General features: G+C 43.7%; 1 protein-coding gene across 1 annotated transcript; it reads left to right on the plus strand.

Annotated features, from left to right (window-relative positions):
• The first annotated feature begins 332 nt into the window (after nt 1-332).
• On the plus strand, nt 333-20033 carry LOC135902354 (uncharacterized). Its single transcript, XM_065432365.1, has 6 exons — nt 333-534; nt 8308-8387; nt 12243-12326; nt 16084-16116; nt 18503-18547; nt 19941-20033. Exons 1-6 carry the CDS (start codon nt 393-395, stop codon nt 19968-19970), a joined length of 414 nt encoding a protein of 137 aa, XP_065288437.1. The 5' UTR covers nt 333-392; the 3' UTR covers nt 19971-20033.
• Nucleotides 20034-26691: the final 6658 nt, after the last annotated feature.

The raw sequence follows: 26691 nt of genomic DNA on the forward strand, positions 1-26691 counted from the left end.
TCCTGGAAGCTGCGCCCTGTCACGCCTGAGCACTCTGACGGCGCTCTCCACACCTGAGATGGCCGAGTGTTGGCGACATGCGACCATACTTCATCCACGTGCCTACCTGCAAGCTCTCTCTAATCATCGTCGGTGGCGCACCTACAATCCCGTCTTACAGCCAAGCGTACACGTTAAGCTGCGTACATAGGAACATTGCTCACTTAACGAGACTCCGACGCTTCTGTGTGCACACGTCCCGACGTTCCCTCCTCCTTGTGTCCAAACAGCTGTCGCACGGCAACAATATGTAGCGGCGTCGCTCTCCGCCATTTTATTCAGACACGGCGCAGCAGACATAGGGGTCACCAATTGCAAGGACGTGGGAACACCGCCCATTGAAGAGTCATACGATGAAGGCCGCCACGTTAGGCCTGGCGTTTGCACTTGCGTGTGCAATTTTGATTACAGACGCCGCGGAGCTAAGCTTCGCCGAATTCCGCAAGGGCCTTTTCAACATCAATCCTGCCAAGCTGCAGCCTCAGTGCAAGAAAGGTATGCGCCAAGATGAATGCTAACTGAATGTCGAACCATACACAGCCTGGGTTTTCGGATTTATTCTTGTGGTTTGACAGGAAGGGACCGTACCTTTAAGCATTGTTTTCCTACTATTCCGTTCATTTATTATGATGCGTGTCCCTCCGACTTGTATTTGCAGCGCAAAACGGAACACAAAGGGGAACGACAAGCATGTTCAGCGCTGACTTCCAACTGATTTTTATTATTCGGAGAAGGAACACTTGCATTACGTGAACGTAGCAAGGGCTTTTGATATTACGTAGAGTAATCAGTAGCTCCCTATATAGTGTGGCTTCGAAATTTTTGCTTCTGTACGTTTTATCTTGTGTTTGGTGTATTCACTGCACTGCACATATGATGGAAGTGCTCTTTCCGCGAATAAAACCAGCTGCAAGTGAGCGCTATCTGCGTTGTGCATCGCTTCCGTTCAGGATATACCATCAACTGCCTCAAACGTGGTCATTCCAAACTACCCCGAACTATTCCAAACGTTAACCTCATACTTACCCAACGAGCGGCAGATCCCAACGACAGTGTGAGCGCTGCTTTGGGTGAAACGAAAAGCAGAAAGAACGAAAACTGAAATGATGTCTTTACAACATATGGCCCAGGTCTACATTTTAACTCAATATACAGGGTTCATCTCTAGATCAACTCTGCAAAATTAAACAGTCCAGAAAGTTGGAACACCAAGGCAGACCAACGACTCAAAGAAAAAAAATAGTGTCTCTTAAGATCTCTTTTAAGAAATGAACGGCGAAAGCCTACTCTTCCGCCCGTTTCTCTTTGCCTCGTCTTGATGATGATGATGATGAAGCCTCAGTTGATGGCACAAACCCACTGATGGGGATAAGCCACGAATCGGGTGGTAATATGATTCAATAAATAAAATAAAATAAATTGGTTAATAAATAAACAACACGAAAAAAGAAAGGAAAACAAATAATCCAAGATGCAAAATAAACTATGAATACATGAGATAAAGTATTGATCAATACTACAGTAAGCCTTGCGTTGATAGGAATGTTAAAAAAAAGAAGGATATACTTAAACTTGAGTAAGGTAAATTATGAATAATAATAGTAAGGTTTGAACTGTGAATTTGTGCTTTTACTTTTTCAATTTTCTAAACTGCAGTAGAAATAAATCAATTCTTGAAACTAAAAACTATTAACAAGGCATTCTTTTTGTGCCACATAGGAAATTATAAATGGCTAGGCAAACGTTCCTGTGGCTATATCCCAAAACTGTTGCTCCAAGGGAGAGTATAACAGTGCTGCTTAAAGGTGATCATAAATTTTGAAGTGGAATTTTCGTCTTAAGACGAAAATTTTCTCTTCTTTCTTTTCCTCTTTCTCTTCTTTGTCTTTACTTCTTCTCTTCACCTCAAATCATTTCGGTAATCCCAAGTCATATACGATTCATTACGAGTCATTAGAAGTCATTAGTCATTATTAGTCATTACTACTCGTTACTAAGAATTTTAGTAATTGTAAGCAACTGTAGTCGTTACAAGTCGTCGTTAGACATATCGGTCATTTCGTAGTCATTACAAGTCATTTCAGTCACTATTAGTCATTACTGTTCATTAGTAAGCGTTTTAGTCATTTGTACATCAATTGTAGTCGTTACAAGTTCTCGTTAGACATATTGGTCATTTAGTAGTCATTGCTAGTCATTACAAGTCATTTAAGTCATTATTAGTCATTACTGCTCACCACTAAGCATTCTCGGTCATTTGTAATCAAGTGTGGTCATTACAAGCCGTTGTTAGACATGTTGGTCATATCATAGTCATCAGTAGTCATTACAAGTCATTTCAGTCATTATTAGTCATTATTGTCATTTTTAGTCATTTCTAATCAATTGTAGGCGTTGAACATTGGTCATTTCATAGTCATTTCAGTCATTATTAGTCATTACTGCTCACTAGTAAGCATCTTTAGTGATTCGTAATCAATTGTGGTGATTACAAGCCGTCGTTAGACATATTGGTCATGTCGTAATCATTACAAGTTATTAGTTGTCATTTTAGTCATTACTACTCATTACTAGACATTTCTAATCAATTGTGGTCATTACAAACCGTCGTTAGCCATATTGGTCATTTCGGAGTCATTAGTAGTAATTACAAGTCATTATTTGTCATTACTAGTCATTATTAACTTCTACCAATCTCTATTATAACGTTATCGTTCACTCACTGTCACTATCAATCATTTTTTATCCTTTAATCGGTCTTCATATGGCGTGATGACACTTCGGCGGACACTCCGGCGGTCAAGTCTGCTGACACAAACTTCACCATGCATGAGCCTAGAAAGGCTTTCGCCTTAAAAAGAAGCTGTATCAACAAACTGTTTCGAGCATAACACTTTATCCTAGAAAAGAAAGAAGACGAATAAGACTGAAGCATAGCACGCATGCACTTGCAAAAGATGCAATCGCAATCACCGTAATCGGTCGCTTGGGCATGTTCGGAAGGAAATTATAATTTCGTTTCGTACGCTCGTGACGCTATTGCGAAGATTCTCGCATCCCTCGGAGGGACACTGTCGGAAGAGCCTACTAAAAGTTTATTGATGAGTTGGTTATCGTGCTTAAACAATTAGCTCCTAATCTGTAGACAGATTAGGCTAGACTGCAAGAAATCAAAGCCCATTTCGTCGAAGTATAGGCATTTTTAGTCGGTTACAGGGCGCTTTCATTTATCGCCGACACCGGACTCTATGGATGCCAAGAAAGTGAGGCGCAGTTCCTAGACAACCACCCACGCTTCGTCGATCGTCTGGCTGTTACTCATAGAGGAAGACAGTCAACAAGAGCGGACACTCCCATGGAGCCCAGCGGCCGAATTGACTGTAGCGCACCAATCGGATGGGATTAACTCTTTCCGGTTTCGGTTTTGGGCGCTCGCGTTCTGCACGCTAGTTGGCACGCGCTATACGCCGGTTGCGATACTCGACGATTTTTTTTTTTGCTTCTGCTTACCCGAGCGGTTGTAGACCGCTTGGGTAAGTGCCTCGCGAGCGCCACGGTGACCACGGGACACACGGAGGCGGTCGAAGAAGCCGCGATAGCCCTAGCACTCGTCGCGGTGCCGAACGCTGCGATCGTGATCAGCGACTCGCAGGCGGCAATCCGCGGCTTCGCGCGAGGTCGTGTCTCGCGGGAAGCGGCCTGCATACTCCAAATTTCTGACGACGGCGACTCGTCATCGCCCTCGCAACCCCAAAATTCTACGGTCTTGCTCCTCTGGACTCCGGCACACACCGATGTTCCGCTCGCGGGCAACGAGGCAGCCCACGCCACGGCTCGAGGTCTCACACGCCGAGCCGCCGCTGATTATGTGGCCGCCTCCGCCCCTGAGAGCGGGGCATCGGATCTGCCGGATCGGGTCACTACAACAGAAACACAGCAACAAGAAACACACTGGGCGTGGGGCGATCGCCTAACCACGTTCAGAGACCTCACCCAACACTACAGACTCGAAAGACGCACGTTCCCGCCACCGCACGATAAATTGAACAGGAACGAGTCCGTAATTTTACGCTTGCTCCAGACACACACCTACCCTATAGCCCCTCTATCTTACACCACTGCTATCCGCGTTTACATCCAACAGACGCGTGTAAAACATGCGGTCAGAGAGCAACGCGGCGACACATGCTCTGGGAATGTGCCGGCAACAACGGTAATCAAACCAGCTCCGTTCGCGACGCGTCCATAATCGCGGCCGTTGCCAGAGTAGGAGAAGGCTCGAGCTCGCTTCTTCCCGACGCCGCCCCGGATGCGGGAGCCGCCGGGGACCTTCTCCGTAGGCGTCGCCGCCGCTGGGAGGCGGCTATCAAAAGTTCAGAGCTGGCAGACCAGCTCTGGGCCGTCCGGCAAGCCGAAGATGCCGCTCGAGTCCAAGGACTTCGAGCCGTCACCTGAGGCCACCACAGCAAGAACTGCCGGACTATTCTTTAATAAAGTTTCTTCTTCTGCTGCTGCTCCATTGCGCGAGGTCTTAGTGCGGAATCGTTTATTTAATTAAAATGATCGCGAACGTTTTTTACAAGCCTCCATCGAATATGTGCCACGTGCAATTTCATAAACTCAAAACGCATCGCAAATGAGGAAACCGGGCTTTTTGTGCATTCATCCAACGTTGTGGCACCAGGTAAGCAGCAGTACTTCCTGTGCGAAGCTCCGCCGGACGGCTTCAGCCGAAGAAAGGGAAATACAAGCATGTGTCATTTCGGTATTTAGCCATATAGGAATACAGCGTGTACAGGAGAAACGTGTGGAAGTGGTGAATAGGCGACATTACAAACAAAAGCAATTCGCTTTTACATACATGGTGTCGGAAATACCCGACTCGTTCGAAGCAGTACTACAAATTATGAAGAAAATATCTGATTTCCAAGCACTCCACCATTGCCGGGCATTATTTCCTATACAATTTAAGAGCACAAATTCACGGTCGACTGCGCGTTTCCAAAACAATTTGGCCTCAGCCGACGCGATAGTTCGCTGCATACACAGAGGTGGCCACAACACAGGCTCTCAGCCAGACCATGCTAGACGCTCGCAGAATGCCTTCTAGTCGCGATCAAGGGAAAATGCGTGGGCGAAAGCCCGTTTTCAGTCATTCAGAAGACAGAATTTTTGAGTTCCCGGTTTTTGAGCTCAACGGCGCTATCTTTTGCGCGTTCTGCCGGCGCAAGCAACACAATCTAGTGTTATCACTCTTGGCAATAGCTCGTCGTGTCTTCGACAAGTGTGAGTGGCGAAAGAAGGTATATGTTGCGGGACCACGGAAAGCGCCACAAACTTGTCTCACTAAGATTCAGTACCCGCCAAACTGTCACCGAGGCCGCGGGCTTGCTTTCTTGCTAGGTGCTTCCCAACCCCAGGCGCGGCGAGCGCACCTCAAAAGTATCCCCAAAAGTTACGAAATTAATTACGATAATTTTGGGGGTCAGAGAATGCGCCACGAACTTGTCCTAGTAAGATTCAGCAGACACGAAACTCACTGCGGCACACAGCCGAGTTGCTTTTCGCTAACTGCGTCACAACGCCGGGCGCGGCCACTGTGCATAAAAAGTACCCCCAAAAGTAACGAAATTAGTTACAGTAATGTCTCCATGGGGTGAGAGAAAGCGCCAAACTTGTCCCGGTAAGATTCAGTATACATGCGAAACTGCGTCACACGCACGGCCGAGCTATAGGTGCATTTCGCAAGCTGCGTCACAAGGTCGTGTGCGGCGAGCGCGCCCAAAAACTACCTAAATACGTTATAATAATTATGGGGCTCATAGAAAGCGTCGCAAACATCTCCCAGTAGGAGTCATTAACTCAAATGAACTACGCCAGGACGGCCGAGCCGTTTTTCGCTAACTGCGTCGCAAGTATCGGTTCCGTGCCGTAAAAGCCAAAATTGTTTGAAATGCGCCGCAGTCTGTCAAAGTTTCTCACCTCGCCGTACACTCCAATAGTGCAGTGGTGCCGTGTCGAAGTGCAGAAGGAACGCAAGAATACGCCGGGAGCACAACAAACGGGCCACATCCAAAAGAGACGGGTCGCCGAACAGGCGAACTTCACATGCACAACCGGCCTATCTGGCATGACGCATGCATCTGTAGAGCCTAGCGTGCCGTTTGCTTGTTGCTAGGTGACGCAAGAAAAATAAGTCGCAAAGTATAGGTGCATTTATACGCAAAACTTTAGCGGAAAAGAAAAAAAAAATATAGGACGCTGTGTGCAAGTTAATCTCACATTCGTATTTTCCCGATGCTCGCGTCAACTAACGGATGGGATTAACACTAGCCGTGACGTGTTTCCTGTTGCCAGTTTTCGCTGAGTGTCCCCCCTTGTTGAATTTCTTTCTCTATGTGTTACTCGTCAGAGTTTTGCTGAACTCAAGATAATCACCAATGCTCGCGCTTATGATTTCGGTCGCAAACATGTCCAGTCACCAACAGAGCATGCACACTTCCAGCCTCTCGCATCTCCAACATTCTTGCCTCGTGACAAGCGACGGGAAGTGTCACTGCGAATGCTTATCGCGTCCCTGCCAGATGCATTAGCCCTGTGCGACATGCTTTGCTATTTCAAAAGTCTTCTCCCCTGAAAGAGTGTGAATACAATGCAGAATCGTTGATTGCTGAGGCAGTTGGTGTATGAGGAAGGTTAAAAAAATGTAGCTAGAACACAAGGCAACACAACCGAGACACGGAGACACCCAAACGCAAGGCACAAAGTCACTTCTATCATGTTCCATTTTTCTAGCGCTACATTCATCACCGGGCATGTGTCATCGTCACTCCGAATCAGGGACATTGCAGGGAGGCTTAGCCGCTCCCCCGCGACGGGGCGCCACTTGAGCTCGGATGGCACGGACAGCGACAATCGGAAAGGGGTGTCACGTGTGACGTTACGGATGAAGAAGGAGCGCAATAAATAGGCGCGATCAAGAAGAAGCTAGCGACAGAACTACAACAGACTCTCGTTAAGACTCAAATAGATCCTCAAAATCTGTCTTTTAAGAATTTCGTCATAATAGAAGTGATACACAAAACTCAAAAACAGCTATTCCATGTGTACACGAAGATTTACGGCTAAAAATAATAAGTGGAACCGCAGTAAGACGGAAAGGTAGTTATAAAAAGATATATTGATTGGATTTGCATAATATAGAAAATATTTTTTTACGCATTCTGTTATTGTAATTATTGCTTGCCCACTCTGTGTAAGCTTGTGCAATGTCAAAAAGAATGGCAATTCACCCATTTTGTTCACAAAATTATGCAGATCCCACACACTGTGGGAATCAGTGTACGTGAAGCTTTCATATGCCAGCAGGGAAAATAACGTACTACGGCAAGACACGCCGTGCAGGTTTGATTGAAAAACGCGCCCGTAGGGACCGTTTTACTGGGACAGCCAAATATACTTAATTACCTATAGGGAAACTGATCACACACGCATGCGCAGCAGACACACGTGCAGCACGGCGACTCATTACCCTTAGACAAAAAATCACTGCATACTTGGCTAGTACTTAGCTAAAACCAAGTATGTGTTTAGTTTCGTTACTTTTAACTTCATTGTTATTTATTTATGTAAGCATTTGTTGTAAGGTTGTTTGCTTTACAGTATACCGAAAAGCTAACTCCTGTTCGTTTACCTTCCTTGCTTTTTATCTTTGTTTACTTCGCGCTCTTTGTTTATTATTTGATTCTCGTTTTGTTCATATTTATGTAACAAAAGCTATGTTTTTGCTCCACAATTGTTATCTGTACCGCCCCCCTCACGCAATACTCCTTCTGGAGCCTGTGAGGTATATGAAATGAAATGAGAAGACGTCAGTGGCGGCTGCGGAAGTTCGGTGCAGCCGAATTAGCATCACCTTATACTGAGCTCCAGAAAATTCGTGGTACGAATCCGAGATGTTCTCACCAATGGTCCGGCAGAGTTTCTGCGGAATGAGAGGCAGTAGCCGAGAGATCGTATATAATGTGATTAATATATAAAATGTTATAACGATGTAAATAATTGCTAGTGTCCGCTTTAGAAAGTAAAATTTGTTTTAAAAGATTGACCAATAAATTCGAGATTATTGGCTGTTTGCAACAGAGGCTGACTTTCCGGACACCTATATACGCACATACATATAAATTTACATGCAGGCAACGGCACATATTTGCGTGTAGGTTCTTGCCGACAGTGTTGTGTGGCTTCTTCTCTGTTTGTTATGTGCAGTGATGAAGAACTGCGTTGTGCGAATGATGGGCTTCATGCGCCAGTTGGACACCCTGAACCGCCACTGGGACGAACTCGCGGTAAGCTTTGCGCGCGGATTAAACGGTTATAGGGTGAATGAAAAAAAAAACAAAAAACAGGAGCGATAAGAAAGGAAATAAAAGAGAAAAAAATCAAGCTAATGCAACAAGTCATACTGATTGTGTTCGTACCGGGAATCTCACTGGGGAGGAACCTTCGCGCAGAAGCAGCCATAGAGATGCATGGCGGAGTAGGACAGGTCACGTGTCTTCTTTTGCTTATATAATAATGCGATATATTTCTAAGTTACATTTATTCAGATCCTATAATTTAGTTTATTATACTGTTAGGGAGAAGGGAAGGGGCCATCAAACAATTTCAGACTGCCATCGCAATAGATCTCGTATACCCATTGGCTGGCAGTTGCACAAGGTAAAACCAGCGTCAATGATGGCACGGTACAGTCATCGAAGCTTGCGGGCTCGTCTGAGCGCTTGCTGTCGTCCTGCCCTTCTATTGTGCCCGTTTTTTTTTTTTCATAATCAACAAAATGATGTCTTCGTGACGCGCACCGCCTCAGAATAAGTTTTCAACATTGAAGGTCTATAGTACAATGATAATTAACCAATCTACTTTTTTTCTATACTGGTTATCTTATGAGTTCATCGTGTTAATAAGTACTTGGAAACCTCAACGTGTAAACGGTATATGGATGCGAATGTATTGGTAAAGAGAAATATCAAGCGGAAAGGTCGGCCGGAGGAGCTGTATCCCCGGCCTGATTGACACGAAGTGCAAAGGGCAAGCGCCTAGATATCTCTTTGGGAAACCTCTGAGCCTGTCCGCCCTTGGTCTGGCTCGCCATATACACATAAGCCCAAGACCTATCAACCGAGGATCCACGTAATGCGTCGGTGGAGAGTTGCCCGCAATATGAGGAGATTCGTAATTTGTCCGTTTACCCTGTAGAGATTGCTTTCATGTAACTTTTCCTGTTTTGGAATGATTGCCATGGCGTTTTTCTTTCTGATTTCATCATTGGTTCCTAGTTTTTCTACGCGAGGACATTAAATACATAAAATATGACACTACGTTGCAGTTAACAGAACGTGTCCCACAGTGCCGCTCCTTAGGCCTAAAATTTGACTAAGAAGGCAATGTTTTTACGTGAAACAAAACGATTGCACGCACGTTGGCTCGACTGTGTTTCCGTATCACATGCGACGAGCGCAAGAAATAAGACTGTGACGTGAACCTCATAAAGCCGTATGTAACATGGCACGTCGGGGTGGTTAATAAATTCCGCTAAGATGTGGTAAAGTGTATGTAGGGCAAACGGATCGATGTGTAAACGAAAGAGCTGCTCAACTCATCTGCTCAAAGAGCGGATCAACTGGAATGTGTAATACATTACACATTCCAGTTGTATTTTATACGCTGATGACACAACAATTTATTCTTCTAACACTTCCTTGGTATCGCTAATATCTCACCTTAATGCCGACGTGGTTAAAATCGTTAATTGGTGCCGAGATAATATGCTCAGTATTAATGCTACTAAATCGAAATTTGTAATTTTTTCATCCGCGCAAAAAAGTGTACAGGAAAAGCCATGCATTAACATTGGTTCGACTTCGCTTCAGGCTGTTGACCATGCAACATTTCTTGGAGTTGAACTGGACAATCATTTAAAATTTACAAATCACATATCATTATTAACGCGTAAAGCAGCATATGGTATCAGAATACTAATCAAAGTCCGCCCATATTTTCCTATACGTATATTAATTTCACTCTACTACGTATTTATTCACAGCCACATCTCTTACTGCATTTCTTCTTGGGGTAATACTTACGCAACTCACTTGGCACCCCTGCAACACACACAAAACCAAGCTCTGAGAATAATAAGTTACAGCCATTTTTCATGTAGTGCTCTGACATTACTCCACACATATAATATTCTGTCCGTAGTGGATTTAAATAAATGTTGTCTTAGTGTCCTGACTTATAAATTTTGTCGAGGAGAACTACCAATTTTGTTGATATCAAAAGACCAAACCCCCCATTTCACTGGCACTCTATTTTCACACCATAATAACTACCTCCTACCGCAACCAAGGACTAACTACGGCAAACTTACCGCGAACTTTTTAGCAACATCAATATGGAATTCACTACCACCCTCCATTAAATCATCTCCTTCCATTCATTTATTTAAGAGAAAAATTCGTCGCCACTTCTTGGGAAAGTGATTGTGTTGTATAATTTTTACGCTTCTGTATGTCGAATAATACTCCTTGGATCTGCTTTTCGTGTTTATACTTTGTTGTTATTACTATGACTCGACTTTGTTTGTTAATACTTACTGTGCCTAGGATTGCTACTGCTGTTGTTAACCGCATTAAGTTGTTATTACTATGACTCGACTTTGTTTGTTAATACTTACTGTGCCTAGGATTGCTACTGCTGTTGTTAACCGCATTAAGTAAACTTTTTCTATGTATTTTTTGTTGGAGGTCCCTCCTCAGTCTTTGACTATGGGACCTCCTAGAGTTACTTCTGTAAAACATTTCAAACGCTCAATAAACTGAAACTGAAACTGAAACTGAAACACGAAAGGCCGATAAAGAACCGGTTAAGATTGAACCTGTCATTGTGCTGTGAATCTTGCAAATGTGAATCAAAGCTGAGATACATATTTGGAAAAAGCAGGAATGTCACGGCTAGAGAGTAGTTGGAAGCCTACTTTATCAAGGAAACGGGAAACATGTGCATCAGTAATACTTGTGCAGCTTTATACGACAAGGCCTCGAGGCAATGTTGCGTGTATTCGCGGGCTTCTTTCACGCTCGGAAAAACAATTTTATGTAGTGCATCTTGAGCAACAGAAAGCTGTATCGGGAGTTTTTCACATTGCTCTAAGATTTTGTCATCGACAATTTTAACCGAATTATAATATCTGAGAAGTTAATTGATTAATTAAGACTAATTATCTAATCAGGTGGAATGAAAAAAGTAATCTGAGTATCTCCAAACGACGGTAAACAACATTACCGTGGTTCTGTACAGCTACGTGGCATCTGAATATCTTTGACTCTTGGTGCACGATAGTTGGGACAGCCTGTATAATTAAAGTGCATTCGAATATGGCTAAATGACTCATCCTCAACATTTCTTTAGACGTCTCCTGAACTGAAAGTGCCGACGTTATATATATTACTAAAAAATTTATAAACACGCCTTTGCGTGCACCTTCGTGTGCAGGTATTTTACTTCCATATATGCTAAGAAGAAATAGGATATTTTTCCAGTGTTTCCAAATTTTCCGGAAATAAAAGATTTTTTCGTGGTTTTCTTTTTTTCCCCCACGACTTCAACATTTCCGGAAATTTTACGTTACTATAACCTGGCTCCACCTGGTAAGCACATATCCCGTCCACATCTAAAGCATTCGTAGCTGCAAAGCAAAACCGTGAACCTGGAATAATATAGTGCACCGTGTACTAAGCAACCTTTTAACTTAATTGCCAGGCGGTACCCTGCCAAAGTTTACCAGCGCATCCGGGAAAGACAACAAGAACGGACACTAAGTGTCCGTTCTCAGTGTCCGTTTTTGTTGTGTAAGCGCTGTGATCGTGTCCGTGTCTGATGCACTGGGAAACTTCGGTAATGCAGCACCCGACCTGCCTAAGGTTCAACTTTTATGAACTAAGGACGTCTCTTGGGGTGTGCATATTCGCTGCCATTAGATGACAACCGTATTGCGACAACGCAACTTTGGCATGAGCCATTATGGGTGCCTCAGACGAAAAAGAAAAGAAAGCACAACGCTTACAGTAGAGACGCGTCAACACGCTCTGACAGCGAGACAATGACCTCAGGTACAATAATTATGTGCACATTTCTTGCAGCAACTGCCGTGCGTGAAAGAGGCACTGATGGGAAAATTCCCGGACTACTCTGTAGAATGCAGCAGATCCGGGAAATTCGGAAAGGTGAGCCATGAGACTTGTCACAGTCCTTAGGAAGGAAAAACTCCACTTAACTTTGATCGGGCTATTGCACCAATGAAAGCAGTTCGTTCAGCCGGTACGAAAACTTTGCGAGAACTTCGGTAAATCAAACCCGGTACCGTCGCCAGACGAAAAGAATCGCCACATCAGCTTCACCATCAATAAGGCTGAGATATTTCGTGAAACTTACTCACCTTGTAGATTTCCACAAATTTCGTTTTGCGCTGGCCAATATATGCGCGGAAAGTCTGCCGTTTAATTTGTAAACATAGCTGGAACCGAAAATAATCAAGAAAACAATCATGCGGTGTATTATTTTTAGCCAGACCAGCGAAAAACAACTACACTCAGACTGAAAAAAGAAATATTGAGATCAACAACAAAACCAGCATTTTGATTGGTTACCGTTTAGTCTATCCTTCCTTGTTCAGTGTTGCAAGCTCACTCATGAATCTCATTTTAGCACAGTATAGGCGCCTGCTGCTTTATCGACCAGACCTACTCTCACACATCAAAGGGTATGCGCGGTGCTTGCCTTCCTTGCTTGGCAGTGAGCCTTAAATATGCAAGCGTTCAGCTACAAGATGTTATAAGTGCTCGCGATGTGACGGCGTACAGGCAAATTCGAAGGTGAAACAAGTCATTCACTGAATAAAACACGGCATACTTGCTCGACATTGCAGAATCACAGTCCGATTTCCTGCGGCGCTGTTTCTTTTGATCAGTTACACTAAGAAGTTCAAATGCGTGTTATAAAGCGACGCACTTTGAACCGTTACCCGCATACAACTTATGGCACGGACCCCATTTTGTGAAAATTTGAACTCGGTGGCTTGTATAATGCTGACTATAATCACTCACGTGTACACATTCAAATTTGCACGCATGTCAAACCTCCCTCAATTTGCATGAAATGCGAAGTCGATGCCGTTCTCGCAGGACAGCGAGCCAGTACTGCACGCGCTTCATGTAGCGCCTGAAGATAGGGAGAAAAGGAGAGTCCAGTAATTATCTGCAAAAGCATGATTGATTCCAGAAACTCTAAAATTTCCTACTAGCATGCCCTCCATTTCCACTAAATAAGAACTCGGTTTCACTTGCAGTTCTCCCAGGATAGCAAAAATTGCTGATAGCGACGTACAACGCTTTTCGGCATTTGCATAAGTAATTTACTGCAACGGCCATAATTTAACTACACACATTTAACTTTTGCATGCACATCAGCCGCATGTAATGTTGCCCCTATTTTCACGGAACTTGAACTCGGTGGCAGTGACTGTCCTCCCAGGATCGGTTCGTAGAACACACTCTGGAACGCTTGCATAAGTAGCTTTCTTCAAAGGCTGTAGTTAACCTATACAGTTTAAACTGCATCCCATCACCCAACCCAAAACATAGCCCCAACCCCTACGTACTATATTGAATCTCGGTTACACGCTTAATTCTGTCAGGACCCAGAAAAAAAAGCAGGTACGCGCTTTATATCAACCCAGTAAAACGAAAAAAAAGGAATACAGTAATAGAGTAATCATTTACAAAGCCTGTAATTAAGCTACGCACTTAAAGCTTTCGGCACACCTCATGCATAGCATGGCCCCCTTTCTTTATCTAAAAATAAAATCGCTGCTGTTCTTGGTTCTTGCAGATCAGCGGAAAAACTCTGCAGGCGTTTCATAAACACCTCTGAACCGGCAGAAAATGAGGGTTTGGCAATGTTAATTCAGTTTACAATTACTTACACACTTCAAAATTTGCCTGCATGTTACCTCTAACATTTCCCACATTTATTAAAAATATCAAAACGGTGAAGGATCTAGTTATTTTTGGACATGGAGAAAGCGTGCATATATTGTCTGCGATGGGTTCAAAACAAGAGAGGATGTTCACAGGAAGTTGGAGGATTGAAGCTGTTAACAGTGTTAGAACATCGGAATGGCTCTGAAGCTAACGTTTCGACAAAGGCACTTATCTTCGTCAGTGCAGAGACTGAGTTGCACTAGAAGCTTCGTTGTCAAACAAGGGTGACACCAACAAAAGGCGTCCGTGCGATGGACATCGCTAGCCTGTTACCAATGTTTTAGGTCGGGGCCAACTCCAATTCCCCTGTTCAAATACGTGAGAAAAGCAGAAACGCTCTCCTCAGGGGACAGCCAGCTGAGTTGCTTTGAATGAAATGATAAAATTGTTTATAAAATTGTGGTATCACTTTTTTTATTTCTGTGTTACAGTGTTGTAGACTCGACGCTTGAGTTTTCGTAATGTTGCGATTTCCAAAATCTTGGTAAAAGTAAACTGACAGCCAAAAAAAAAAGAAATCTTGGACCTCACGCACAAAGAGTTTCATTCGCAAGTGCCCTTTGCCAGTTGCCAGATGCATTCGCTAATATTATGTCCAGCATCTAGGCTGACTGAAGCTCTGGAATTTTCTCTTAAGAATAATTCTAGCTTAAGAGCTTATTGTAAATACGGGCCCTGTTTCCTACAGCCATTAAAGTTTACCTTTTTCATCTAAGTGCAAAAAATTTATTCGAATTAACGGGGCACTGAATGCAGAGAAAAATGATTGCTGCGTTCCCATAAACTTAGCCAGGGGCTTCAGAATTAAAGCATCCTCTTAAAGCCAGCCGCGAGGAAAACGTAGCAAATTATTCAAGAATTACATGAACACGTGAACAATTGTAACAGAAACGCTCTGAATCAAGAGCGCCCAGAAGCACTATTTCATCCGGGGGTTTAGTTGCTTATTCCATATTTAAATGTATTATGGAGGGTTCTAGCACTATGCTTGTGACCCATCAAGGTGAATATACTATGATAAAGAGCACATGGGAAATCTTGAAGGGGGAGATAAATATCGGGCAATCAGGAACTCCCACAAATAGAGTTGTGAGCTCTTAATTCTTATTTTCAGCACACACACACACACACATGCCTTTGTTGACTTCGCACAATATATATATATATATATATATATATATATATATATATATATATATATAAACGAGAAGAAAGGGGGTTAACCGAGGGTCCCGATTTTATTAGTCATACATAAGAAGGAAGCCAACAAACATTGACGCCAAGGACAACATAGGGGAAATTACTTGTGGTTAATAAATGAAATAGAGAAACTAAGAATTAATGGAAATTAAAGTGGATGAAAAAACAACTTGCCGCAGGTGGGAACCGAACCCACAACCCTCGCATTTCGCGTGCGATGCTCTACCAATTGAGCTACCGCGGCGCTGTTTTCCCATCCACTTTCTTGGGTATTTATGTGTCCTAGCACAACCCTGGGAGTGTTAGCCAGCGCCACCACACACAGACCTTGGCGGCGGACGTGGGAAACCTTTTTGCCGCAGGCGTCACGAGAACGTTATCTTTTGGGGGGAAGGCAACTGGTCAATAAACCCACATATGCTACCTGAAGGCATCAATGTAGCCGCTTTTTCATCCACTTTAATTTCCATTAATTCTTAGTTTCTCTATTTCATTTATTAACCACAAGTAATTTCCCCTATGTTGTCCTTGGCGTCAATGTTGGTTGGCTTCTTATATATATATATATATATATATATATATATATATATATATATATATATATATATATATATATATATATATATATATAGTGCGTGCGTGTGTGTGTGTGTGTGTGTGTGTGTGTGTGTGTGTGTGTGTGTAGTGAAAATTTTGTGACAGAGATATGCATGGACGCATGTCTTCTATTTCTCTTCTCCAGAACTTGGACTGCTTCAGAAACCCAGAGACTTTGGTGAGACAAAAAAAATTTCGTGAAAGTCATATAGCCACATACCGCAAGGTTCAAAGAAGAAGAAACGGAATTTTGTTAATGAGACTTTACGTGAAAAAGCGAGTGTTGTAATCTTGGACGACATTGTCGCTAGATTTACTAGATTTAGCGGCTTGTCTATTAATCGTCAACTTTTTTTTATTTATTGGCTGACGAATTTTTTTATCAACGTGACAGAACAATTCGCGACATTTTATCAACTACAAAGTTAGGAAAGCTGCTTCGAAAATAGCAGAACGTACTTTATTATTTCAAAGCTACAAGTAAGTGGCTGAATTTGACTGCACGGCGTGTATGCTCAGCGAGGATGACGAAACAACAGTTTCCTTCGCATCGGTAAGTCTTCACAGACTTAGCATTGTGCTCATAAAATGAAACTGTTTTAAAGTTTGTTACGCGCAACCGATTTGAGCGGATCTTAACGCTGCGGGTTGTGCGGTTTCACTACGTACGTTCAATTGGTGAACGTTGGCGAGAGTAGCCGCAGAATAAATTAAAATACCTCGCCAACACTCATTGCAATTAATTTTATGGTGAGATTTAGAACTCAGAAGCTGAACGACAAGACTGTAGGAAGGTGTATATATATCGGAGTGGCTGGGCTCGTTCACACAAACTTGGACCCACCGCTTCCGTATCCCACGGTTTTCGTACAAATCAGCGCTGCACGGAGCTTCCAGGTTAATCAAGGCGCGAAAGCGCAGTGTTTGACCTATATTTATAAAGATCACGTAATTAATTGTGATCACCGTTGTGTTAACAACGTCCGACTAAGCGCATGCATCAGAATTTAGTTCTCTTTTCACGAGCGCCGCGAACGACAAAATTTGCAGGGCTAATTGTGGGCGAAGTATATTTTCATGATAAGATTACTCGTGTTTCTTTAATTGGAGCAGGGTGTGAGACCGGGCTAGTTGGTATTCCATGCTGAGGTGACGAGCGCAAGAGTGGACACAGTACACTAAGAAGGCGACAAGGACAAGCTCATGTCCTTGTCGCCTATTTAGTGTCCCGTGTCCACTCTTGCACTAGTCACTTCAGCATCTTTGATTGTGCTGGATTTGCAGCCATTAAATTTGAAGACAAACGCGGAATTATCACTGCATCAATCCTTGTTCTGTAAGCATATTAATAAATTAAACGTCGTCTACATCCTGCCGGTAAACTTACCGTCAATTGCTTATGCGCTTGCACGGACACTACAAGAACGTGAAATGCTTGAATAGGTGATTTGCGCTAACTTTACTCATATTAGTGTTGCCGAATTATTGCAGAGCGTCTCGCTAAAGCAATACGAAGAAGTCGCTAAATTTTCACTAAATTTTGCCTCAATGTCGCTAATGTTATCGCTAAACCTGTCAAACAAACTTTAGATACTGCGGGTGTCTTGAACCCTATTAATAACGCCTCCGTTATTTAACATTCTTCCCACAGTTTAGGGACAATTTTAGCGACTTTGAAGCAAAATATAGAGGTAATTTAGCCACTCCTCTGTCTCGCTTTAGCGACACGATCCGGAAAGATTTTGCAACACCAAAAGCGACAGTAAGGCTCCCAAGTACGCCGCATTACGGAAGGAATGGAGGGAGGGGGGGAGAGTGGGGTGATCTCCGCATCGGCGCAGGACATCTGGCGCTGCCATCTGACGAAAACCAGCAAAAGAGCGCCTTTGCGTCCCGCCATCACTGGAAGAAATGCGGATCAGAAATGCACATAGAACTGCATAATGCACTCCCATAGCTTGAAATGAAGATATAAATTGCAGACTCAATTAAAGAGAGCGTGTTGTCAGTAAGAATTGAACTTGTATGCAGCTTCGGCACATTGCATGCAGTACGCGCCGTGTTCCATGGATATTGCGCTCGTAACTCGGTATGAATACAACGACGGTTTTCATTCGATTCTATCTTATCATTTACCAGCACCAAGATTTAACCAATATCTACGTGCCGACGGGTCTCTAACGGCTTGCTTATGGGCGGGCTAAATAATCAGTGTAGAACAGAGGCGTTGTGTCCACAGCAGCAGAAGACAAAGTCATAACCAGCGTTGTCTCCTGCTATGGTGATGCATATAGAATATCAGCAACCAGCTTTCTTAAAGACGAAGATGCATACGACGTTAATGTACTGCAGTTCACTTCTATATAGGTAAGACATGTTGGTAGGCTAGTTGGTTAGGATTCACGATAAAACGTGTAAGCGCGACTGAACGAGGACGTAGAAAGAAACACACACAGAAACAGCTGTCTCTATGTGCTTGCTTCTTTCTACTGCTATACATTCACTGGCAGAGTAATTGCCGGCATCTTGTACTCATGACGCGCCACCCATTCTTGATTTTCTAGGCCGTTCTGGGACACGAGAACAGCACTCAAGTGCAGGACGCTTTCGTAAGCACGTTTACAAACTGTTACTAATTGCCAATTCATTTTTACAGCGTACAAATGTTCTTTTCTATTAGCATATATGTAGTATGGAATTCTAGGCTATTTTATTATATTTTATTACCGCGATTTTTGTTCTGGCCAAGGATAATGCGGCAAGTATTTGGCTTTTTGCGCTTCATCAGCCACTCGAAGCGTGCTCCGCCTACTTCATCGCCAGAGTCGGCTGCTCGTGAGGGATGGATGATAAGAAAGAAACAGAGGCGAGCGAGCAGAACTGCTATATTATATCGATTCTGACGTTCTCCGTAACTTAACGAATTCCATCGGATAACAACAAAACTTCTTTTTTTGTGTGCTCCAGGTACTGGGGGTGAATTCACAAAGCCTTTGTTTCGTAAATCTCCTTGAAATTAGCCTGCCGCCTTCACTAATACTATGTACAGCATCAGAATCGGCCGTAATTTCTTTTACAAACAATTCTAGCGCAAGAGCCTTTTTCCAAAAACGGGCCCTGATGTTACCAAAAGACGATTTGGTATGAACTCATGCACCGACGAAAGTTACATCCACTGTTCATTCAAAATAACTTAATTGAAGCGATCAAATACGCGCGATGACAGAGCTGCTTTGAAAGTGAGAGAACGTCATTGGCACATGGGAATTACGTCAGCGCTCAGAAAACCACTTAGCCTCACCATAGTGATGTATTAGCGTAGCTTCATTAATATGGTCGCTCGCTGCTTAGTCAAATGTCAAGATGAAGAAATATACCATGTTTGCTTTGAACATATCGTATACATTTTAAAAGTCTGCTCGTTTAACTCGTTTGTAAATAAAGACTTTTGTTCTGTAACATACGTTAACACCTAACACTCAGACGAAGAGCCTTTAGTCTATACGAGTTCATTCTTTTTTTTCTTTTCATTCTATTTTGCGTTTTCAATAATTAATATAAATCGTACAGTCGGACCTACTTGTGCAACTGCGGTCTGAGTATTCCCGTTGAATCTGTACATGCCGACATTAGAATGCGAGTGCTCAAAATGCAATTAACTGCTCGGGAGTAAACAGTAAAATTTAGAGGTTTGCAACTGTGAACTGATTCCGTGATTTCTTGGTGCAAACTGCACAATATGAAAAGCTGTACCCAGCGTGAGTGCACGTAGTTTTTCAGGCTACAACGTCTGCCAGCATTTAGTGCTGGGATTTCAGCGTTGTGTAAGTAATACGACGCTGACGATGTTTTGCCTTACTTTTGTTCCTTGTTGGCCTGTCGTGTTCTGTAAGTAAAAAGAGTTTTCAATGGTGTCGCAAATTAAAACTTGATCTCCCGCAAATATATATGACTGGTATTGTTATGCTGTGTTATTGATGCGTCTCCATTGTTTCGTTTCAGCAATGCATTTGGGAAAATGCAAAGGAGTGACATCTGCCAAGCTGAGCCTTGGGCGGAAAGTTTGCGAATAAAAAAAGATCAAGCACTATGCTATGTTAGCGTGTGCCGTTTTTACAGCCCAAGAAGCAACGGGGGATCTCATCCATTCCCTACAAAACCATATGGATGAATTTTACTGGTCGCATCATGGCGATTAGGTGCCGGACAGCGTAGTAGCCGCTACATATAACGAGAGGACAAGAGCATGTGTGTCTGAAATATGTGTGCCTTAAAGGAATATATATCTGTGCCTTCTACATGGTAATGCATTCCGAAACTAAAAGCTGGGAAACAAGGCTGTAGCGTTTCTCTGACCATGGAGATCTCATGGCAAATGACAAATTGTTGTTTAACGCTAAACATATAATATTGTCTATATGGAGATTCGGTTTAAGAACAAAATAGCGAAAAATTCTAAATCGGTTAGTCTAAGCAAACTTATATCAGTGATATATTTACTTACGTGAAGGTCATTTAATATATTGTCGGTTTTAATAGTTATGCTTTGGACTGCCAAAAAAGATCTATAAGACAGATGTTCTCGCTTTCATAGTGCTTTTCAGCAGGTGCTTAAGAAAGAGCGAATGGATTAATGTTCAAGTACTCTGAACTAGTGCTGAACTAATAGCGCATTGATGTTATTCTGACAAATTCTTCAGTGACGAAGCTTCACCCGATCTAGAAGAGGACATTTTTTATTCCAAAAGCTTCAAATAATGAAGTACAAATAAATTAAAACAGAAGGCGTAGATAAAGTAATGACAACCATACTTGCCAGTAGCCATTTGTCGTATATTGCAGACTGTATACAAATAAACTCAAGGCTGCAACCAGCCCAAAGAGGAAAGACTGTTCAATAACAGACAGCGCTTTTAAAAAGTGTCTTCTGCTAACTCATTTATCTCTAAATATGTTCAAAATGAGGCCGGTCAATTTCGGCATACGCAGCTTCCAAAGAGCAGGGCGAATTCAAAAGTCAGAACTTGTTGCGCCTATTTCCTGTTATACATGCTTACGACTTGAGCACTGACGATGGGCTCCGGTACAACCGCTCAAGTGAAGATTTAGCCAAGATATCCTTGTACTGTTATCACGGCGAAAGCCAAAACAATAAACACTAAGATCGGTCTCAGTGTTCTAAAGACACAATAAGTTGTTTATGAAACAGCCTATGGTAAAAGCAAGGAACAAGTGAGCCAAGGCGCAAGAAAGTATATTAAGTCCATTTTTTAAATCGTGAAATGGCCGAGTTGCCCTGCATATTGCCTACTTTTTTGCGCTATTCTCTTAACGCAGACGACTTGTGCATATGGGCATCTGGCCCCAGTGCTTAAATCATTCAGCAGGGTCTACAAGAGGGTTCAATCATTATTCATTAATCGAGGATGATGATTACTGGGGTTTTATGGCGCAAGGGCCACAAAAGGCCAAAGAACGCCATGAGTTATTGATGCGTTTATGCTAGAGATGAGTTAATTAATGAGTTATTAATTAGAGTTATTGATGCGAAAGCATCAAATAGCCCATTGAGCGAAAAAGCCGGCGTCTGTAGCAGAGGAATGGCGCGTAAACTCCCATTGGCTGCGACGCCACGTCACGTGCAGGCCTCGAAGGAGCAGAGTGGATGAAAGGAAACACCTGCTGGCTGAAGCCAAGTGTTGCGTGAGGGCAGAGAGCATCGCCTCCACATTTACGTCATCCTCGCTCTCGCAAGCCTGCGTTATCCGTGCGTTCCTTGTCCACGCAAGCTCTCCCCTGCCTTCTAACTTCGCCTCGCTAATCGCTATATAGAAATTAATGTAAATAAAAAATAATAAATTCTAAAGGAAGAACGTTGGCGGTAGCAAGCTTCGAACCTACGACCCCGCGCTCAGAAGCCGAGTCTGCTGCACACTGGGCTAAACCAGCACCTCATGTAGATTGCAGGCCTGTGCACGTCTGCTTTAGGACAACATGCTACTAGCCGAAATTTTCATTGTCAAGCCCGGCGCCACGAAAGCGGTGGCGTGAAAATAACCGTGGCATCGGATCCCGTTACTTCGGATCCCGGTCTAACTCTTAAATACGGCATGCCAGTGATTGCGATCAGAAAGTTGACATTGTCAACACCACATATAGGGATCGTATACAATTCTACGCACACAGTTTGTGTACTGGGAGCTCTACATGGGCGTTCTCATTGCGGGCATATCTAGAGCGAATGATATTTAAACGGTGTCAGTTTACAACATCTGCGACGACAGAGCTCTATGCTAACCTTTCCGCATTACGCTTCATGTGTTCACACTCATGATCTTTTCGGTGGGCAATTTTAAGGGATTTGGAAGGGTTGCTGCATGTTGCGCATAGAGGAAATCAGCTTGGGAAAAGTAAGCGGTAAAAATTAAATTCTGGGGTTTTACACGCCATAACCACAATTTGATTATGAGGCACGCCATAGTGGAAGCGCCGGATTAATTTTGACCACCTGGGGTTCATTAACGTGCACCCAAAGCGCGGTACAGGGGCATTTTTGCATTTCGCCCTCATCGAAATTCGGCCTCTGCGGCCGGGATTCAAGCCCGCGACCTCGTGCTTGCCAGCGCAACGCCAACGGCTCCAAGTAACCACGGCGGGTAAGTAAACAGCTCATTGAAATACGCAATACAAAAGGCTTACACTTCAGCAAAGGGTCTTCTCCATGATATCGTATTCCAGTGGATACCAAGTCATTCTGAAATTACTGGAAGCGTCACTGCAGATTACATGGCGCGAGAAGCTCACCAAAATGGAGTAGCATCGCCACGACTCCTAACGGTGAGTGATGCGCGTTGTCTTTTAAGGAAACTGAAAATGTCCAGAGAAACTTGATTCACGAATGGTGCGGAAAGCTCCACGTTATATGCGATAGACCCTAACGTGAAATTGACCATGCCTATGAAAACCATCTGCTCAATAAAAACAATTCATGTATTTCGGATTGCGACCACCTATATACTAAATGATTCTTGTACAAAACAGGAAAGTCTGGCAGTATGTTCTCGTTAAGATGCTCAAGAAGACATAGAACATCTGCTTTTGCAATGAAAAAAATTGATACTTACCGTAAGAGGCTTTTTGCGAAGACACATGCTTTGGATAGGAGGCCAATATCACTGGAATAAATCCTGGGTGCACGGATCAGAACACCTGCAAACAGTGCAGCTCGCGCATTACTACAGTTTATTGAAGAATTGTAAGTACGTAAAGGTTTTAAAATTTTATTATTGCTACTTTGGTCAAGACGCTGTATTTCTTGAAATGATTAACTTCTAAATTTTTTCATATATACGTGTTTCAAGTACTCGCTCGTATCGTGTCACTTAGGTTTCTCTGTCTGTGTTTGCGGCGTTGTGTTTTCCACCAACGAGGACCGCTGTGTGTATGTCAACATAAACACTCGAACGCTTTTGAACAGCTCAGAAACAATTGTTTTTCGTTTTGTGTTTGTGAACTTTAAAACTGTCGTCATTAAAGTTTTTTGTCTATACTTCGTTTAAATTATTTTTTAGCTTATCTATGAATTGAGAGAAGAGGAGCAACCGGCGCTGCTAGGCATGCACCAACATCTCCTTACAAGCAGGTAATAATAATAATAAAAAGTGCCGATGTGTTAGTGTTGTGGTTCGCTTCATACGACTTCCAATAAGGATAATAATAATGACCTTTCATTTTAATGCGTATATTGGAGCAAGGAACATAGCGATTTTTTTTCTTATGGTCCCTGTTTTCCTACAATGCTACTTAGCCTCGTAAAATGGCCAGCCATCCAGCGCAACTTCAAATAAGTCTAATTTGAAAAATGAAGATTGTCTTGATTGGTTAAAAAATAATAGAAAATGTGCTATACTTCCCACGACGTGGTTACAGTAAGCGAGAAGCTAGCTTTCGCTAGCTTTATTGCTATAGAACGATGTACCAAAGTATTCGATAGCCGGAAGAAAGTGGGTTGACTGAAGCCCGTGAGTCATCAGTAACAAGTTGCGCCTATTCAACACCAACTGTTGTACATTGTAGAGTTGAATGAATTGCTTTCTTTAAAAATAAAGCTCAACGCACAGAACGAGGCTCTGCTGCGTTCATTCGGCAGAGAGAGAAACGCGCGCTTTGTCGACGCAGCCGAACATCTGAACGGCCAAAAATACACCGCCGTAGTCATAGACACAAACTCCAAAATCAGAACCATATGCAGTGTATACACCAAACACTCGGAAATAGCGGAGGAAGTAGCGATCGCGCTGGCCCTCACAGAACAGGAATGCGAAATCGCACTAAGCGACTCGCAAACGGCAGTAAAGAATTACGCCAAAGGCAGAATTTCCAAGGAATCCCTGTCCATTCTGGCCAAAGCGGGCAGATCCAAAACCGCCTCTCGCATCATAGGGAACACTCCTCGCCCAGAACGGAACAGGCTCACCAGATACAACGACAAAACCAATGCTTATCTAAACGCCAGAAGGATGTACCCACGTACCATCGAGTCCCAAATTGAACAGGCGGCAGGCCGTCGCCTGGAGACAACTTCAGACTAACACCTTCCTTAATTCATTCCGTCTGAAACGTATCTTCCCAGATAAGCGTCAGGACGACACATGCAAATTGTGCCAGGAAGGACCAGCAACACTCAAACACATGCTGTGGGAGTGCAATGTAGTTATAGGAAGGATGGCAGTTGCTCCAGAGACCCTGTCGTCGAGGTGGGCTGCCGCTCTGCGCAGATCAGACCTCGGAATTCAGACGTGGGCAGTCCAGCAAGCCCGTGAGGTGGCGCTGAGGCAGGGCCTTGACATTCCCCCGTGGGAGTACTGAGCCCGGGTCGCGTTAAACCTCGCCGGACGTACAAGAAAGTTCCATCCATCCATCCATCCATCCATCCATCCATCCATCCATCCATCCATCCATCCATCCATCCATCCATCCATCCATCCATCCATCCATCCGTCCATCCGTCCGTCCGACCGTCCGTCCGTCCGTCCGTCCATCCATCCATCCATCCATCCATCCATCCATCCATCCATCCATCCATCCATCCATCCATCCATCCATCCATCCATCCATCCATCCATCCATCCATCCATCCGTCCGTCCATCCGTCCGTCCGTCCATCCATCCATCCGTCCGTCCGTCCGTCCGTCCGTCCGTCCGTCCGTCCGTCCGTCCGTCCGTCCGTCCGTCCGTCCGTCCGTCCATCCATCCATCCATCCATCCAACGCACAGAAAGCACAATACGACCAATTTGAAGCCAACAGAAAACGAAGCCAAATAAAACCTTACGAAAATTGGCTGTTAAAGTCCTTTGTTCGAGGTAGTGCTTTTTCTTTCTTTTCTTCGCTTTTTTATATGAGAAGAGAAAATTATGTAGTTCTCGTATAAATTTCTGCTTGTACTTCGTAACTTTGTGTGCGCCTTCTCATTCTGGCTTGTTCACTTCTCTGTAATTGTGTTTTCCAATTTTCCGTTTCCGACTTCTTCATTACGCTCTTCCACCATTCACCTTTCATTACGCCTACGTGGTGGCACGTACTCATTCTAGGGAATTGGCTCACGTATACATATACAGATGCATTGGTTCACATATACTCGTACGTAGAGTCCCATGCCCAGTTGCTTATATCCAGTGGCTCAAGTTGTCTATCCGGGCACATACTGAGGTGCAGACACTCAGTGGCCCAAGTGGATGCGTAGTCCGAAAGATAGCAGCAGTCAGCAAGGTGGGTGGAGAAGGCAAATAAAGCGACCATTAAAAGAAAACGTCCCAGTTTCGGCCGAAAGCAAAGCATCGATTGCGATGGTAAATTAGTAGGCGCCTATACGAAGTAAGGATAGCAGTTTTATCGGCCTGACTTTATCGCCCTTGGACGTATACGGAACACCACGGCGACGCCGACACCGACGGCAGAAATGCGCCTGGAGTGTCTATATAATTGCTATCGCAATAACACGAGGAGTATAGACAGCGTGGCCAGAGTAACGACAGACGTCCGTGAAGTGTTTCAGGCGTCATAAATAACTGTCACCGTGAAAATTACGCCCAAAGAGGGAATTCGGGCAAGAGCACATGGTGGGGCATTGTGGAGTGTCGCTGCGATAGTAGTCACAGTTCTCTAGATACCTTCACACTTGTTCAAGAACAGCACAGGTTAAAGAACGGAAGAATCGGAATGACGCGTTTTGACACGCCTGGCGTACTAACCGATTGTCCTGTCCATGTTAAAAGAAGGGATAATTTCTCCGCTAAAAAGAGGAACAGGTGCTAGGACCTTCTTTCAAGAACAATAGTGGACTTGGGAATATTACGCCCTATTTTAGGATTTGAGAACAATCAGCGAAATTTTTTTCTTGTGTCGTCTCTTGCATTAATTATCAACTTCCACCAAAAATAGACAAGCCAAGTTTTCCAGCTAGCACCCCCCCCACACACGCACACACACACGCACACACGCAAACACACACACGCAAACACACACACACACAAACACACACACACACACACGCACGCACGCACACGCACGCACACAAAGCACACACGCACACAAAGCAGATCATGAAGGCGGGGTCCAGTTTGTCTGCGTCAGTATATTTTACGTTAAAATCAACTTCTCATTTTCTGTAGCGCTAATTTTTTGTAGTGGTCTCCCCAGGGCGACTTCTTAAGGGCCCTTCGATTCTCTTGATTTCTTTTCATTATTCTTTC

Source organism: Dermacentor albipictus, chromosome 5, assembly GCF_038994185.2.
Source record: "Dermacentor albipictus isolate Rhodes 1998 colony chromosome 5, USDA_Dalb.pri_finalv2, whole genome shotgun sequence".
NCBI lineage: Eukaryota > Metazoa > Arthropoda > Arachnida > Ixodida > Ixodidae > Dermacentor > Dermacentor albipictus.